The following is a 17,254-nucleotide window of genomic DNA, read 5'->3' as shown; positions in this document are numbered from 1 at the left end:
TATCTGCTATGTCTAAAGAACAAAATAACAGTTGAAATGGGCTGAGCACATTCTTTATGCAAAGTCCTTCTCTAAACAATTTACAGTTAATCCTCCCAACAAATTTATGAAGGTTATTTTATTGTCCTCACTTGATAAGGGGGCTCAGTAACTTGCATCAGTTAATCAATTAGCAAATGGTGGAAATAACATTTAAATGTCCAAAGTCAGTGTTCTTAATTTCCATCTTAAAAATGAAAAACTGGAGTGCATTGAGTAGGGTACATGCCTTTTATACAGCTGACCTGGGTTCAATTGCCAGTACCATATACTGTCTCAAGACTGCCAGGAGTGGTCATTGAGTGCAGAGCCAGGTATGGTCCAAAACATAAACCAAAACACTTAAAAGTAAAAACATAAAATATTACATGTTTCCCCCCCAAAAAAACTACTATTTAGTGAGAACACTAGATAATGACTACTGCAAACAAAGCATTTATAAACATTCCTTAATTTTGAAGAAAATTATATACAATTACTTGGATTACAGATCTGGGATATTTACTACCAAGTAGACCCAAAACAGTATTTTCACATGACTTCAAAAGAATACCAGTAGGAAGGAATACTTATGAATTTAGTATCACCATTAATACTTTTAGTTTAAGTTAAAGTAGCTGATGGGTTTTGGTTTTGGTTTATTCTTTTTTTAATTTTTGTACTTTAGTTGTTATTCCCTGTTTTTTTTTGTTTTGTTTTGTTTTGTTTTTGTGTTGTTACCTTTCTCTTCTTTTTTCCCTTCCTTCTTCTAAATAGATATTTATAACATCTAGATGAACTCCTCCTAGTTTTCCTCTTTGGTTTGCCTCCCCCATGGTACCAGGACAAGACATTGTCATTAGGTAGAAATAAAAAATGATCAGACTTGAATACCAAATTCAAAGTCAACGACAACAAGCTGTACAAGGGAGGAATAGTTCCTCTAGCATTAAGGGGGATAAAGGAGGGAGATGTGGGATGCATGCTGGGAACAGGGACAGAGGAAGGACAATACTGGTGGGGGGAATGCCCCTCATTCATTGTCACTATTGCCTTAAGTATTACTGCGAAAGATTTGTAATTCACTTTTACCACAATAAAAATGTGAAAAAATAAAAAGAAATGTATTTGGACATAAAAAAGTTGGTGATTAAAAATTAACTTCTATTTTTTATTTTAAGCACTGTGATTTACAGTAGTGCTGTAAGGTGATTTCATTTTATTTATTTTGTTTTTTTGGATTCATACACAGCTCTGCATAGCGCTTACTCCTGGCCTTACCCACTGTATGTACATCTATACTCTCTGGTCCCTAATAATAGTTTTTTTGTTTGTTTGGGGGGAGCCACACTCTGTGGTGCTTAGAGGTTACTCCTGGCTGCGCACAGAAATTATTCCTAGCAGGCTCAGGGAAACCATATGGGATGCCGGGGATGGAACCCAGATCTGTCCCTGGTTATCTGAGTGCAAGGCAAACTCCCTACCACTATTCTATCAGTCCGGCCCCACTAATGGCAGTTTTATAGGCATAGTAGCATTAAAAGTGTGCAGGAGCCGTAGAGATAGCACGGAGGTAGGGTGTTTGCCTTGCATGCAGAAGGACGTTGGTTCAAATCCTGGCATCCCATGTGGTCCACCGAGCCTGCCAAGAGTGATTTCTGAGCATAGAGCTAGGAGTAACCCCTGAGCACAGCCGAGTGTGACCCAAAAATCAAAAGAAAACAAAAAGTTGTGCAAAGTGTTATCTTGTTACTGTTTAGAATATTTAATTTTATTTGGGGGAGGGCACACCCAGTGGCACTCAGGGGTTACTCCTGGCTCTGTACTCAAAAATTGCTCCTGGCAGACTCAGGGGACCATATGGGATGCCAGGATTCGAACCATTGTCCATCCTGAGTCAGCTGCATGCAAGGCAAACACCTTACTGCTGTGTTATCTCCACAGCCCCTAGAATATTATTTTTTAAAATAGCTTCTAGAGACTATTTTCAGCAAGTCTCATTAACTCAAAGTGTTTATTTTTAAAAACATTAAAATGGTGGCCTGAGAGACAGTAAGCAGGTAGGGTACTTGCCTTGCATGCGACCATTCCAAGTTGGGTCCCGAAGCCTGCCAGGAGTCCTTGAGCATTTCTGGGTGTGGTCCAAAAACCATAACCAAAACAACACTAACATGTTTTTAAGAACAAAAATACCCCTCATATATGGGCCATGGAGATAGTTCAAAAGGTCGGATTATGCAAACACATTAACCTTGAAGCATTGCTGGGTTTTACCTCAATTCAAAAACAGGAAGAAAAATAAAACACACCCCACAAAATATCATTAATTTTACAATGTAACACTTTTTAAGACAAATAAAAAACAAATCATTCACCAAATATGATTGGAGGGAAGTGATGTTTAGAGATTTCCTTTATTCACTATTTTTAAATTTACTCTTTAGTTTTGAATCATAACGGGCAGTATTTAAGGACCATGTGGGATTTTGAGATCAAACTCAGTGCAAAGTCAGCTGCTTGCCTTATCCACTCTACTGTCTCTCCAGCCCTGTTCTTGTTTTATGCTATGAAAGAGAGTACATTGAAAACGACAGAAAAAGTTCCATTTGAGGTGAAGAAACAGACTGCTGATTACCCTGAAGACCAGTCTTTGAAAGTAAGAAGAATCCTACCTAATCCAAAGGCTCTTTAGAAAGAATAGAAGGTTCTTATCTGTTTCTATCAAATGAGAACTTACACATTTGATAGTGGGAAACAGGTAGGCCATAGGCCAAATCTTGCATGAATGAGGTAAGGTAATTAGTTGAGAGGAAAGGGAAGGGTCATAGTGCTTCTGAGAAAAAGTGAAGGCAAGGATTGTTCTCTTGAGGAAGCAAGAGAGCAACCCAATCTGTAATAATGCACTATTTCTCAATGACACTCGTTACCAGGTTTCCTTGCCGCTATATATCTTTCCTCTTCTTTTCACCTAGAAAATCTCACCTCTTAATACTCACCTCAGGTACAATGTCACCTGTTGTCAAGCTGTTTCTGACATTAATTTTTAAGTTTTATTGCACTTGTCTGTATAGCCTTTTCATTTATGCTCTATTTTGTAATGATAAACATTTGTGTGTTTTTATCATCATTGTTTGGGGGGGGCATGTCCATTTATGCTCAGGGATCTGTGCTTAGGGATCACTCCTAATGGGGCTTGGGAAATCAATCATACAGGGTGCTGGGTATCTAAGCAGAGTTAGCCACATGCAAGTGTCTAAACTTCTGTACCATCTCTCTGGTCCCACTATATACTACTTTTATGTGGTCTTTAGTAGAGTTCTTTGTGTGTGTGTGTGTGTGTGTGTGTGTGTGTGTGTGTGTGTGTGTGTACCACACCCACCAGTGTTTTGGATATCACACAGGGTACTGGCAACTGAATCTGGGTTGGCTCGTGTACAAGACAAGTATCCAACCCACTGTACTATTTCTCTAGCCCAAGAAAACATGTCTTTAAAAAGATCATCCATTTCTTAGGAAAATAATGCAGTTTCATACACACACTGGACATTTTAAATATATTTTCCAAATGTTCTTAAAAATAAATAAGAAATATGTATTGATAAATGGTGAACCTTGAGCCCCACTGTTTTGTTATAACTGCACCTGGTTTTCAACTTTGGGTACTAGAACTCACTTTTCAGGTAATTCAGTGGTCTAAAGCTAACATTATTGATTGAATCCAAAAAAATTAAACAAGAATTGAAGAACTAGGGAGATAGTTCAAACAGTTGCAGGCATGATTTGCATGCTAGAACTCTGGATTCCAATTCCCATTATCACATGGTCACTGGAATGTGGCCCTAAAACAAAAATACAATAAAATTGGGTCAGAAACAATTAGATGTTCTGAGCACATGCTTAGCATGTGGGCTACCGAAGGTCAATCCCCAGCATTGCAGGGTCCCATCCGTACAACTGAGACTCCAAAGTAACACCAGGTATGATACCCAAACAAACAAAACTTGGAGATGAGGATTAGCAGCAGTAAAGAATATATCTTGATGCATGAGATCTGTGTTTGGCTACCGAAATCACAAGAATAAATTTAATTGCTTCCCATTTTAGCATATTTTTTCAGAGGTACTTCTCCAAGAAAATGAAGTACATGATAGCAAAGACAAATTATGTGAGGAATGCCATTTTGGCTGACAGTAGTTCATTACATTTATTGGAACTTTCAGTGACAATCTTTAATTTAAAACAAAATGAGGGGCCGGGCAGTGGCGCTAGAGCTAAGGTGCCTGCCTTGCCTGTGCTAGCCTTGGATGGACCGCGGTTCGATCCCCCGGCGTCCCATATGGTGCCCCAAGCCAGGAGCGACTTCTGAGCGCATAGCCAGGAGTAACCCCTGAGCATCACCGGGTGTGGCCCAAAAAACAAAACAACAACAACAACAACAACAACAAAAAATGAGGGCAGGAGAGATAGTACAGTAGGTAAGGCACTTGCCTTGCAACACACAGCCCCCCCCCCCCCCCCCGCCCAAGTTCAATTCACAGCACCTTCTATAGGTGTAATACCTGAACACAGCCAGGTGTGGCCCCTAAACCAAACCAAGACAAAGAAATAAAACATCTAGTGAATTGACCAACATAAATAATTTAAAAATGTAAAAAAAAGAAATTTAAATATATTCATTGTGCGCAGCTTTAGCTCAAGATAAATTGCTTTCATAATTTTTTCCATTGGAGGCCAGAATCAATACTGAGTACTGCTAGGTGCAATTCTAAAACTCAACAAAAAATCAACATCTATTCAAATATTGCGTATTTTAGAAATATTTCAGTATTCCATTAATGCATCCACTAAGTACTTCTGTTAGTCCATGAGATGAAATAATGGATCTTCAAAATAAGTCACCTTAAGTATAAACATCCCAAGGAAATGGAGGACAAAATACTTACCTAATTTGGACAGTATAGGCCTATAATTTAGTCCAAAATGGACTTCTAGAAGGGTTAACAACAATGCTCCTATATGAATAGATATGACTACCACTTCCTCCATGCAAATTGAGTGATAACTGAGCTTCTGATCAAATGTCTACATAATTAGAAATGACAGCAGACATAGTGCTTAACCATCACATTTACCTATGTTTTTTCAGTCCAGAGTTCCTTTATTGAAACAACTCACAGCACAGTATTGGGAAACAGTGTTGGCTGGCGAACCCTAGAAGCCTGAGAAATCGGGGTCCCAGCACTTGAGGGCCCTACTGGGTAAAGGCCTTGGTACAGACATTAACCTATTTTTAATGATTAAATTTAATACCAGATATTTTGGTGCACCTACAGGGAAGTACAAAGGAGAAACAGACTTCCCTGCTGCATGCAAAGCTCAGAGCACAACTGGACCACACAAGAAGCCATGCATTCCACACAAGGAACACATATCAATATAAAACTCTGTACTTGGAAAATGGGCTACAAAAGATGTGGTCACAAAAAAAAAAAAAAAAGAATAACGAGTGTTGGTATGGATGCAGGGAGAAAGGGACTCTCATTCACTGCTGATAGAAATGCAGACTAACTTGTCCATCCTTTTTGGAAAATAATATGGATATTCCTTTAAAAACTAGAAATTAGGTTTTCTATATGATCCAGTAATACCACTCCTTGGGATATATCCTAGGTATGACAACAACAACAGCAAATCACAACACAAAAATGCCCTCTACACTTCAACGTTCATTGCAGTATTATTTACAATAGCTAGAATCTGGAAACCCAGGTGTCCGGCATCAGGTGAGTGGCTAAAGAAACAGTGGTACTGCTACAATGGAATAGTATGAAGCTGCAAGGAAAAATAAAATCATGAAATTTGCTTATACCTGGATAGATAGTAAGATTACTATGCTGAGTGAAATGAGTCAGAGGAAGAGGGACAGATATAAAATAATCTCACACATTTGTCGGATACAAGAAAAATAAAAGATGGGGCCGTAGAGAAAGCATGAAGGTAAGGCATTTGCCTTTCATGCAGAAGGTCATTGGTTCGAATCCTGGCATCCTATATAGTCCCCTCAGTCTGCCAGGAACGATTTCTGAGCGTGGAGCCAAGAGTAACACCTGAGCACTGCCTGGTGTGACAAAGAAAGAAAAAAAAGAGAGAGAGAAATAAGAAAGAAAGAAAGAAAGAAAGAAAGAAAGAAAGAAAGAAAGAAAGAAAGAAAGAAAGAAAGAAAGAAAGAAAGAAAGAAAGAAAGAAAGAAAGAAAGAAAGAAAGAAAGAAAGAAAGAAAGAAAGGAGGGAGGGAGGGAGGGAGGGAGGGAGGGAGGGAGGGAGGGAGGGAGGGAGGGAGGGAGGGAAGGAGGGAGGGAGGGAGGAGAAAGAAAGAAAGGGAGGGAGGGAGGGAGGGAGGGAGGGAGGGAGGGAGGAAGGAAGGAAGGAAGGAAGGAAGGAAGGAAGGAAGGAAGGAAGGAAGGAAGGAAGGAAGGAAGGAAGGAAGGAAGGAAGGAAGGAAAAAAGAAAAGAAAAAAAAGGTAGTAAGATATTAATTCCAAGAGACAAGAGATGAGGATCAAGAGGCTTGAACCATGGTAGCAGGCTTGCCACAAAGTGGTGAATACAGTTAGGGTAGTAAACAGTCAATCTGCAGTGACAATATAGTGGGAACTGATCACTGGACAAGAATGGGGTGTTTAAGGGGATAAAGTAATATGTTACCACTTCATTAGCAGTAGTACAAACCACAATGTCAAAAAAGAAAAGAAAGGGAGGGGGTTATGTCAAAAAAGAAAGGAGGGATTAAAATACCTGCCCTGGAGACAAAGAGGAGGATGGGAGAGGGTAGGAGGGAAACTGGGGACACTGGTGGTGAGAAATGTGCTCTGGTGAATGGTGGTATAAATTGTATGACTGAAAGTCAATCATGAACAATTTTGTAAGCATGGTGCTTAAATAGTTATATTTTTAAAAGATATTAGATGTGAATATAAAAACAGTTATATAACAGTAAAATTCTGCTGTACTCCAAATCAGCTTTTGTAGTTTATTATTACATGCATATCACCAGTAAAAATTTTTACTTTGAAAACTTTTAAATGAATTGGTTTTGTATTAGTTTTTCCACATGACCCTTCAGAACATTCATATCTGCTGTACATACTTGATATTCCATTTTCTCTTGCTGTTTTGTTTTTCCTAATAAAGTCTCATGTGGTGGAGGTAATGCATTATATGAACTTAGTAAATAAAGCTGACTTGATGAAGTTTGGTTGATTTCTTCAATCTTTAAAGCCTTCATAATAACAGGTGCAAATTTTGAGTAATGAGCTGTAGACGAAATAATTACAGGGCAAGTTTTGTCTTGCATTCTGTCTGCAACCACTTTTGCAACAGCAGTATGAGGGTCCAAAATATAACCCAGAGTATTGTAGGTTGAGTGAATAGCTGCAAGGCAATCTCCCTCAGAGCACCAGTCAGCTACAAAATCCTGTTGAAGTTTCTCAACTAACATCTTTTCTATGTGGAAATGACGTTCCTCTTCTAATTGATTAAATAATTTTGTCATTAACTGTCCATCTTTATTAGCCATGAGGTACAAATGCCGTTCTAGATTTGAAGACTTGAGAATATCTATTGCTGGTGAAAAGGTTTGTGCTAATTTTCTTTCCCTTAGATCATAATGTCCTGTTTTTATAAAATCTGTTAAAACATGGTTCTGATTAGAGGCACAAATAAATCTTCGAATAGGGATTCCCATCATTTTGGCATATACTGCTGCTAAAATGTTACCAAAGTTTCCTGTGGGAATACAGACATCAACTGGGCTTCCAAAAGAAATAAAGCCTTGGCTGACAAGATCAAGATATGAAGAAGCATGATAAACTACTTGGGGAAGTAGACGACCCCAGTTTATGGAATTAGCTGAACTTAAAATTGTTCCATATTCCACAGCAAGGAAGCCAGTGAAATCGCTATCTTGAAACATCCTTTTTACAGCTGTCTGACAAAAATCAAAATCTGACCTGACACCCAATGCCCTGCCATTTTCCTTCTGACTGCCAATTATTTGTGCTTTCTGAAACTCACTCACTCCATTCTCAGGGAAAAATGTGGCCACAGCTATTCTTCGCTTATCGTTCTTATTAAGACGACTAAACCCATTTAAGACGGCACTTCCTGTGTCTCCAGATGTAGCTACAAGTATCATGTAATTGCAAGTTGGTGGGATACAGTGTGCAAAAAGGTGAGGCATAAGCTGTAAAGACATATCTTTAAATGATCCTGTTGGTCCGTGAAACAGCTCCAGGATGAACTGGTTGTTTGAAAGGTGCCTGATAGGGGCAACTTTGGAGCAGGCAAAGTTTTCCCCATACGCATTTTCAATCATTTCTCCCAACTTGGCAGCAGGTACATCAGCAGGATGGATACACTTCTCCAGCAGTACCTGTGCTCTTTCTACATACGTTGCTCCCACCAGTCTTCTCCACTCCCCAGCATTTAATTTGGGAAACTCCTTCTCGGGAACAAAGAGTCCACCATCAGAAGCTAGGCCCTCAATTACAGCTTCAGAAAAGAACTTTGTTGAGACCTTTGGTTTACCATCTTTAGTGCAAGAATATCTTGTTGAAATGAATGTTTCAGAGTCCGCATCTTGGTACCTTTGAAGTGCATTAAGTACTTTGTCAGCTATCTTCTCTGGGGACTCCCCACTTTCACAAAATACACGAGTATCATACCACTTCTTATAATACTGTTTTCTATGTTCAAGTAAGTCCTTCATAGATGTTCCAGAGTTCTGGGTAACAATCCTCTCGACTTTCATAATTTTTAGACGATTGATTATATCTATTAGTGGAACATCCAGGTATACAACTATTCCATTTTTCTTTAGATGCCACATGCTGACATCATGAATTGGATTGGACCCAGTAAGGGAAATCACACTTCCAGATGCAGAGAAATTTAACACAGCTTTTCCTTCCTCTTCTAAAAATTGTTCACTACCAACTTCCTGTAATTTTTCAGACACGCTCATATTCCATGTTTTTTCAAGGATATCATCATCCACATCTATGACACAACAGCCAAGTTTCTGACCTATTATTCTGCCAACTGTTGTTTTCCCAGCACCAGGAGCTCCCATCAGGATAATATTTTTGTCTCCAAGGAGTGAGTGGGTTGAATACCATGACTTCCTTAATTCTGCAAATGCAAAGGTTCTTGAAAGAAATTGTTGCACGTGTTTATCTGTTATAAAAGGCACACTAGAAAAATATTTCTGGATTATTTGTTTCAGGTGCTGGCATCGGTTAAAGTGGAGCATTGTCCTTTCACTGTTCTGCCCAAGCCAAGCTAAAAGTGCTTTAGCCCTTTTCAAAACATAAGAACAAAACAAAAAAACAGATGGTTACTAATTTCAAGTTAAATTTCAATAGGATTGAATGCAATGATGCCCACAATACATAACTTAAAAAACTTTCCTAATGTAACATTTAATAGTTTTCCAACCCAAATTACTGTATATTTGCATATAACCCTTTATGGGATTTAAAAATCTCAAGACACTAAATGATCAAATAAAAAGTTAAAATAAGCATCATAAATTTTATTGAGAAAAGTTGTATCATAAGTGTTTCTAAAAAATACTAAATCAATTTAGAAATCAGTAAGCAATTAATGAAACCACAGTCCATAGTTTATTGATTCAAAGCCATTTAAATAAGGATTACTTGGGAAGTGCTGTTTACTTGACCTAAAAATCCCAATATTCTTATATATTTCACTCCTCTTTAGCTATATGAATATGTAGATAAACTACTGAAATAAATTTCTTTGATACAAACTCATAGGAGGAAAATAGACACAAACATATTTGCTTACAGAATATTTAAATATATTTTCAAATTGTAGGGCAAAGGCAAGATATCTTTTTAATTTATATGCCTTTTCCTCTTAAAAAAAAAAACTATTATTCTTACAGATTATTTAGGGGTAGGGGCCACCCCAGCAATGATTAGAGAACCCAGGAACAGCTAGTATGTGGTCTGAAGGCAAAAGCCTAACATCTAACATCTTGGTGCTCAGGTCCCAAAGGTCTGGGGGGCTCTAGGGGCTATTACAGCCAACCCAATGCGACAGCCAACCCCACAGTGCTTGAGTGCCTTAGTAGGGGCTGGTGTGTGGTGCTGGGGACTGGATTTGGGTTTGCATGCATGCTTGCATGCTCTTTACGCCTCTCAGCTTATTTTTCACATTGAAGGTCTTAAAAAAAAAAAAAGTAAAAGCGATTGATAGTCTTAACTAAATGGCAAAGAAAATGGATAATTAGCAATAAAGTTAAAGATCAAAGGTCAAAATGAGGACATAATTTATAGCTTTATTTGCATGGAACCATCTCTTATGTGTCTGTCCTCTCTCTATATATCATCAGTAAAGACTTAACTCAAATTCCAGACTCCAGAGGAGAGAGTTAAAAACAAAAGAATGTCCCCAATGATGAGACACAAATTATTAACCTAATATTCAAAGAAACACAATTTCTTCCACTACTTAAATCATTATCTTTAGATTTAAAATCACCATAATAACACCAATCTGAAAATGCAAATGTTTTACTTTATATATAAGATACCTGCTACACTGTTAAAGTTAACTATAACTCTTCAGACTGGGACTATTCATGGTTCTAAGGCAGCACTGATATGCAATGAAATCATATTAAAAATTATGATGGCCCCATGTTTATGAGCTGAAAACTTTCATTTAATTATGCTACTGAAACTTTTATAATTAAACATTTAAATAATTTTAAGCTAGCACTGAATTTAACTTACAAGTTAAATTAAAATTCATGAGGAGAAATACATTTCCTTATTTGACTTTTCAACTTGTATGTGCTGTGTTTAACTTCAACTGACTTGTAAACAGGTCACACAGGAACCAATCTTAGATGAAGAGTTTGTTGATGGTGAAGAAAAATCAACCTTTGGGGAAAAATTTCAAGTCACTTATAACTGCATGCAGTATCATATTATTTTGCAGTTCTTAACACACCATTGGAAAGATTTTAAGTACAAGAAAAATATAAAGTTTTTGTTTGTCCAGAAGAGGAATTTTATAAAAATTTTATAAAAATTCAGTGTATCGTATAGGAATTTCTCTGATTGGCACTAAAGACATTTCTACCATCAAGCAACATAAAAGCGAATATAATGTAAAATCATGCACAATGGCCTCAAAATTATTTACCTGTATAATGATCAGAAGGAAAAACAGTACTTAAGAAATAAATACCTGGATTACTTTTAGTATTCTTAACCATCTTCAATCATACATGAATGAAAGTAATACCTACAAATAGGTACAAATGGAGCCTCTACCACACACCCTTAGCTATTTAAATGTGCCTATAATTCCAAATTCAAAGCACTTACAAGTGGCAAACATATATATTTGCTTCTGTTTAAAGATGACTTCTTTAATGTATGTATTGCTGATTGCTTACCACTGAATTCAGTCAGTGGTGCTCTAACTCATACTTGAATACAAAGCTTATCTACCACATTCTCTCCCTCCTATATGTCGGAAAAATAGACAGCCCTTCAGCATCTTAAACATCCAAACCAGAGTAAGGTGCAGAAATATGAAATACATGGCACTAAATAGGATGGAAAAGGAACACTTGTTCACAAGATGAGAGCAAAATGAGAGATGAGACAAGAGCACTTTCTGATGAGGGGTGTTGGGCATTATATGGCTGAAACTCAATCATGAAAACTTTGTAAGTTTCTCAGGGGGATTTAATTAAAAAACTTATTAAAGAAAAAAGAAAAGCACTTGATCTGACCTCAGATGTGGACATGCAAACAGTAACACAAACTTTTCATCCCCAAGCACAAGTCCATGAAGGTGTGTGAAGGGCCATGAAGGGGACCAAATTGGTCCCCTGGGCTACAAACAAATCTGAATCAGCAGAAATCTCAAACAAGCAGCTGCAAATTGCTTAAAGAAATAATTCAAAGACATTTTAGATGTTTTCATTTATTAATGTTTGGGGATGTTTTTCATTAAATGGTTTTCAATGGAATAGATTTTCAATGAATAGGTGAATTCAGGCAAAGGTTCTATAAAATTATTTCAAAATGATGTGTCAGAAAAGAACAACAATATCTAAAGTTCCAATCTCTTGGATTGGAACCTGAAGTACTCTAATGAGCTCAAATATTTTTAACAGAGCCAAGCTCTAATATAAAAATATTTTAGTTGCTAACTTCTCAGAAGATGAAAGATATATACAACTCCATTACACATCAGTGACTTTTAAACATTATGTTTGGATTTAGAATCATGACTAGCAATACTGCAGGGGTGCATGCACTTTGTCTTTTGAGCTCCCTCTAATCCACACATTAGTGAATGGGGTGGATGTTGTTATTTGCACCCAGCTGTGCTCAGGGGCTATTCCTGGCTCTCTGTTCAGAAATGACTCCTGGTACTGCTGGAGGATGAGGACTTCATGAATTTATGTGGTAACAGGAATTAGAATCAGGGACAACAGCATGGAAGGCTAGCACCTTATCTTCTGTACTGTCTCTCTGGCCCTGCTAGTAGGTTTTTTGTTTTTTTTTTTTAATGTGTTTTAGGGTCATATCCAGAGGTGCTCAGGGATTACTCCTGGCTCTGCAATCAGGAATTACTCCTGGCGGTGCTGGGGGGTTGGATCACTATGGGATGTCATGTTGGGGATTACACTTGGATGGGCCACATACAATAATATACTTATATAATATAATATAATATAAAATTATATTATGATATACTTATATTATTGCTATTTTATTGTTCTGGCCCTTCACCACTTCTTTGTAATATTTTTATTTAAAGAACTGTGGTTCAGTTGTTGATAGCTGAGTTTTAAGTATATACCAATCCTACCACCAGTGTGATTTTTAATTAAGTATTCTAACTTAAGAATGGAGGGTTTTAACCTATTCATTACTTTCTAAGCATAAGACACTTGCTATTTAAACAGATCAATGAAAAGGCAAAGTTTTGTTGGTGTAATAGCGAAAACTTTAAAAAACAGGCCATAGGTAATTATTAATTCATGTACCAATGTGACCATAAGCACAGAATTTCACAATTTTACCACAGCAAACAAATCAAAAATGAAAAAAATTGACAAGGAGGAAAAACTACAAAAATCAGTGATATACTTCATAGTCATGCCAATAGTTATTTTAAGTTCTATATAACCATTTTCCAAAATATGTTTAATGTTTTCCTACTTTTCCACTAAATGATATTTAGCCCGAATCATATTCTATTATATTTTTTGTTTGTTTTTGTTTTCTGTTTTTTTGGGTCACACTCGGCGATGCTCAGGGGTTACTCCTGGCTCTGTGCTCAGAAATCACTCCTGGCAGCCTTGGGGACCATATGAGATGATGGAATTCGAACCACCATCAGTCTACATGCAAGGCAAATGCCCTACCGCTGTGCTATCTCTCCAGCCCCAATATTCTATTTTTAAGACTGAGTACACACACACACACACACACACACACACACACACACACACACACACACACACACACAAAGAAACTGAGTACAAAAAAAATTTCAATTATAAAATTATCTAGCTTTCGATTTTCTCAGAAAATTGGTAAAACCCATTTAATCAAAATGATTTAGAACACTGCCAATTTAAATTATATTAAAATATTTTAAGGACATTCTTCCAAGATAATATAGGACATGACGCTAAAAATTATTTCATGACAAGAACTAGAATAAACTTCTGAAATAAATGTCCTATGATTTTGTTATCCTATTAATCCAACTCCTGAAATTTTCAGAATGATTAAGATCATTTATTATCTGATGATGATCTTTTGTTTTTTTTTTATTTTTTTTATTTTTTTTGGTTTTTGGGCCACACCCAGCGGTGCTCAGGTGTTACTCCTGGCTGTCTGCTCAGAAATAGCTCCTGGATGGGGCCGGGCGGTGGCGCTGGAGGTAAGGTGCCTGCCTTGCCTGCGCTAGCCTAGGACGGACCACGGTTCGATCCCCCGGCTCCCATATGGTCCCCCAAGAAGCCAGGAGCAACTTCTGAGCGCATAGCCAGGAGTAACCCCTGAGTGTCACAGGGTGTGGCCCAAAAACCAAAAAAAAAAAAAAAAAAAAAGAAATAGCTCCTGGCAAGCACGGGGGACCATATGGGACACCGGGATTCGAACCAACCACCTTTGGTCCTGGATCGGCTGCTTGCAAGGCAAACGCCACTGTGCTATCTCTCCGGGCCCTTGTTTTTATTTTTAAGAAACTTTAAATTACTACACATTTACAATATGTTGTTTTCAACTATTTAAAAGAAAAGGCTAATATACTAGAGAGAAGAATGTAGCCAGGGAAGTGATGATTTGTGTCTGAGGAAAAACTCTCAACAAGCCCGTGAGATGAAATCAGCTGCTACTTCCCTGTAAGTGGAAAGGATGGCAGGACCACACTTCAGCGCCAAGTTTTACCATCAAGAGCACAATTTTACAAATTTTACAAATCCACCACTTATCTTTTGACTATCTTATTACCAAATTTGCCTATGCTTTTCCTGTTAGTCTTGTTGTTAGCTATGCTCTTAATGGCTGAAAGTATTTAAGAGACTTTTAAAGGACCCTTTTACATTTAAAATTTAAATACTGTAAAGAATATCTCTCTGGAATTTATTTCCTTCCCTGTTGTCTCATATATTCCCATCTATACCAGTATTATTCATCTTAACGGATGAAAATCTTTAGTCAAAAAAGAAAAACTGATTTGTAACTCAGTTGTTAAATATCAGGTCTAGTACAAAGTGTAGTCCAAAGGTCAAACATGGCACACTATAATATTTTGTAAATTAAATTTCATGGGTCATAACTTTGCACATTCTTCTGTTAAGTTTTTTCCCTTGGTATCGTCTGGCTGCTTTTGAGCTACAAAGCAGAGTTGAGGAGTTGAAATAGAAAACATGTGGCTTACAAAGGCCTAAACTATTTTTCAGCCCTTTCTAAAGAAAATTCCTTGCCTTTGGCTACACTAGTAATGGCTACACCAATATTAATCTCCTGTGTGTATACGGGTTATAGACATTTCCTTGAAAGCTACCAACATTCTGAATAAATAACAGATAGAAGATGCTCTTTGTAAAAATACTTTCAAAAGAATAACAAAGTAGGGGGCCGCAACAGTGGCACAGCTGTAGGGCATTTGCCTTGCACGTGGCTGACCTAAAATGGACTTTGGTTCAATTCCTTGGAGTCCCATATGGTCCCCAGTGCCAGGAGAGATTTCTGATCACATAGCCAGAAATAACCCCCTGAGTCACCAGGTGTGGCCCCAAAACAAAGAACAACAAACCAAAGTAGACCAAGTTACTTTTGGCACGATTTAACAACCTGTGACCCTAAACTTGCTATCACTGAGATGCTAAAGTGTTTGAGAATTTCCTTTATATCAAAATAAATATGCCCAAGTGGTGAAATTTCCATATTCAGTAAGAGCAGGAATGTAATTCTAACAGAGGCCAGTTGGGGCCTTCTAAGCGAAGAAATCACGCTTTGCCCATAAGGACTGCACAAAGTCCCAAAGAGCTCCCGCTAATTAGACAATCCGTAAGCTTTAGTCAATGACTATCTACTTGGCCAATGGCATTATCATTCTTGTGAGTCCTTAGCTCATCAAGTACAGGGAGGGAGCAGTTCCCCAGTGATTTTTCCCTCTACACAGGCTAACTAACCATCAAGCCACAAATAAAATATCCTCAAAGGAGAAACTAAAAGGCCCAAGTGGTAGATATGTACCAGATGTTTACAAAAATAACAAAAACAAAAAAACAAAGCCAGATCATTGTCCTGTAGGCGTCATTCCTCTGAAACAAAATATTGATTAAACACCTGGGCCCAAAAATAAATAAATAAAATATGATAAATCAGGTAAGAAAATTTCTCCTAAAATTCATTAGTCATACCCATCCCCACTTCCAGCCCCAATAAGTCAAATCTAGAAACCAAAGACTTTAAAATTCATCAAGCCACAATGCTGGATTAATCCCAACAATGTGCCAGAGAGCAGGCCAGAAAAAAATTGGGGTGCTCTTTAGGTCTCTACTTCCTCTCCGAGCAAAGTGGCCTTTGGAAGATGTGAAACCTTCCATCTTAAGCAACCCTTTCTGAATCGAATCAGCCAACTGTCATTGTTTAAGCCTAACTCAGGATGGCCTCTTCTTAAAAGAGAAGAAAATTCACCCAAAAAAGGGACATGCATCGGGACTGGGGTGACCCAGGGCCTGTTTTAAAAAGCTTTTGTCCTGGTTGAATGCAGGGGCTTAAGTCCAACTCATCTAGGAGCAAGATTTTGGAGGGACCGGAAGGGGACTTATTTGGCACTGGCTGGGGCAAGGTGGGCTGGGTCCGGCACTTCCGGTAGCGCCAAATCCCTCACAGCGGGAATGGAAAACCAGACAGAGGGAAGGGAAGCATGCCGGGGGAACTGAGAGGGGGTCAATGTCCCTTTCTTTTTCTCCTCAAATAACTCACCCAGAAAACCACACTGAGAAGACGGGGCAAGGGGAAGGAAGTGGGAAGAAAGAGTCCCCCAAACCGCCAGTGTCGTCTCGGGCACCCTCAGGTGGCTCGCCCAGGCGCCCCACACAGACAGCCCAGGCGTTGAGGCCGCCCTCAAGCCTGACCCGCCCCCTGCGCGCTGAGGCTTCTGCGCCTGCGTCGCTGCGGCGAGCCACACCACGCCCACATTTCTGATTGGCTACTCTCGGGCTCGCCCCGCCCTCTTCTAGCTTACGTCATTGACAGTGAGCTCAGCCCTTCGCTCCAGCCCCATGGATGGAAGTGGGCCGGGCCTAGCTCACAAAGGCTTTCATTGTGTGACGCCTGCACTGGGCCCGTTTTTTCTCATAGCCTGTTCTCTTGGCCCAGGTCTTTCTCTCCAAATCTAGAGAAACATATTTAAAAAGTGCCATTCTTTGACAACCTTGACTGCCCCCAATGCCCGTATATAATACACGGTTTCCATGTTGAATTTAGTCAAGAGGGCGTTTCAGGGAAGTCTGCAAAGGCAACCAAGTGTGCATCGCAGCCTTCCTTTCTCCCGTCGCTTAGCAACGGTTTCTATGGCCACTGCGCTTTCAACAACAACGCTGGACCTGGAGGAATGGAAAAAGGGTCTTTTCTTTTCCTCCCAGGAGACGACTGCTA

At 38.6% G+C, this 17,254-nt stretch overlaps 1 protein-coding gene across 2 annotated transcripts; it reads right to left on the bottom strand.

Annotated features, from left to right (window-relative positions):
• Window positions 1-7,033: 7,033 nt before the first annotated feature.
• THNSL1 (threonine synthase like 1) lies at window positions 7,034-16,725 on the bottom strand. 2 transcript variants are annotated; one of them, XM_049777767.1, is made up of 3 exons: window positions 16,580-16,725; window positions 10,838-10,987; window positions 7,034-9,373 (listed from the first exon to the last, which is right to left on the bottom strand). In XM_049777767.1, the coding sequence occupies exon 3, from the start codon at window positions 9,325-9,327 to the stop codon at window positions 7,096-7,098; it is 2,232 nt and encodes a 743-aa protein (XP_049633724.1). In that variant the 5' UTR covers window positions 9,328-9,373; window positions 10,838-10,987; window positions 16,580-16,725; the 3' UTR covers window positions 7,034-7,095. The 2 variants fall into 2 exon arrangements, with proteins under 2 accessions (XP_049633724.1, XP_049633725.1); XM_049777768.1 differs by lacking the exon at window positions 10,838-10,987.
• Between the last annotated feature and the right edge of the window lie 529 nt (window positions 16,726-17,254).

Source organism: Suncus etruscus, chromosome 7, assembly GCF_024139225.1.
Source record: "Suncus etruscus isolate mSunEtr1 chromosome 7, mSunEtr1.pri.cur, whole genome shotgun sequence".
NCBI classification, from domain to species: Eukaryota; Metazoa; Chordata; class Mammalia; order Eulipotyphla; family Soricidae; genus Suncus; species Suncus etruscus.
Note: the sequence above shows the minus strand (reverse complement) of the source record. Positions and strands in the feature narration are given on the sequence as shown.

Bases quoted from the DNA above. Each gene is read 5' to 3' on its own strand.
- THNSL1 (XM_049777767.1), bottom strand. From the start codon at position 9,327: ATGCTCCACTTTAACCGATGCCAGCACCTGAAACAAATAATCCAGAAA.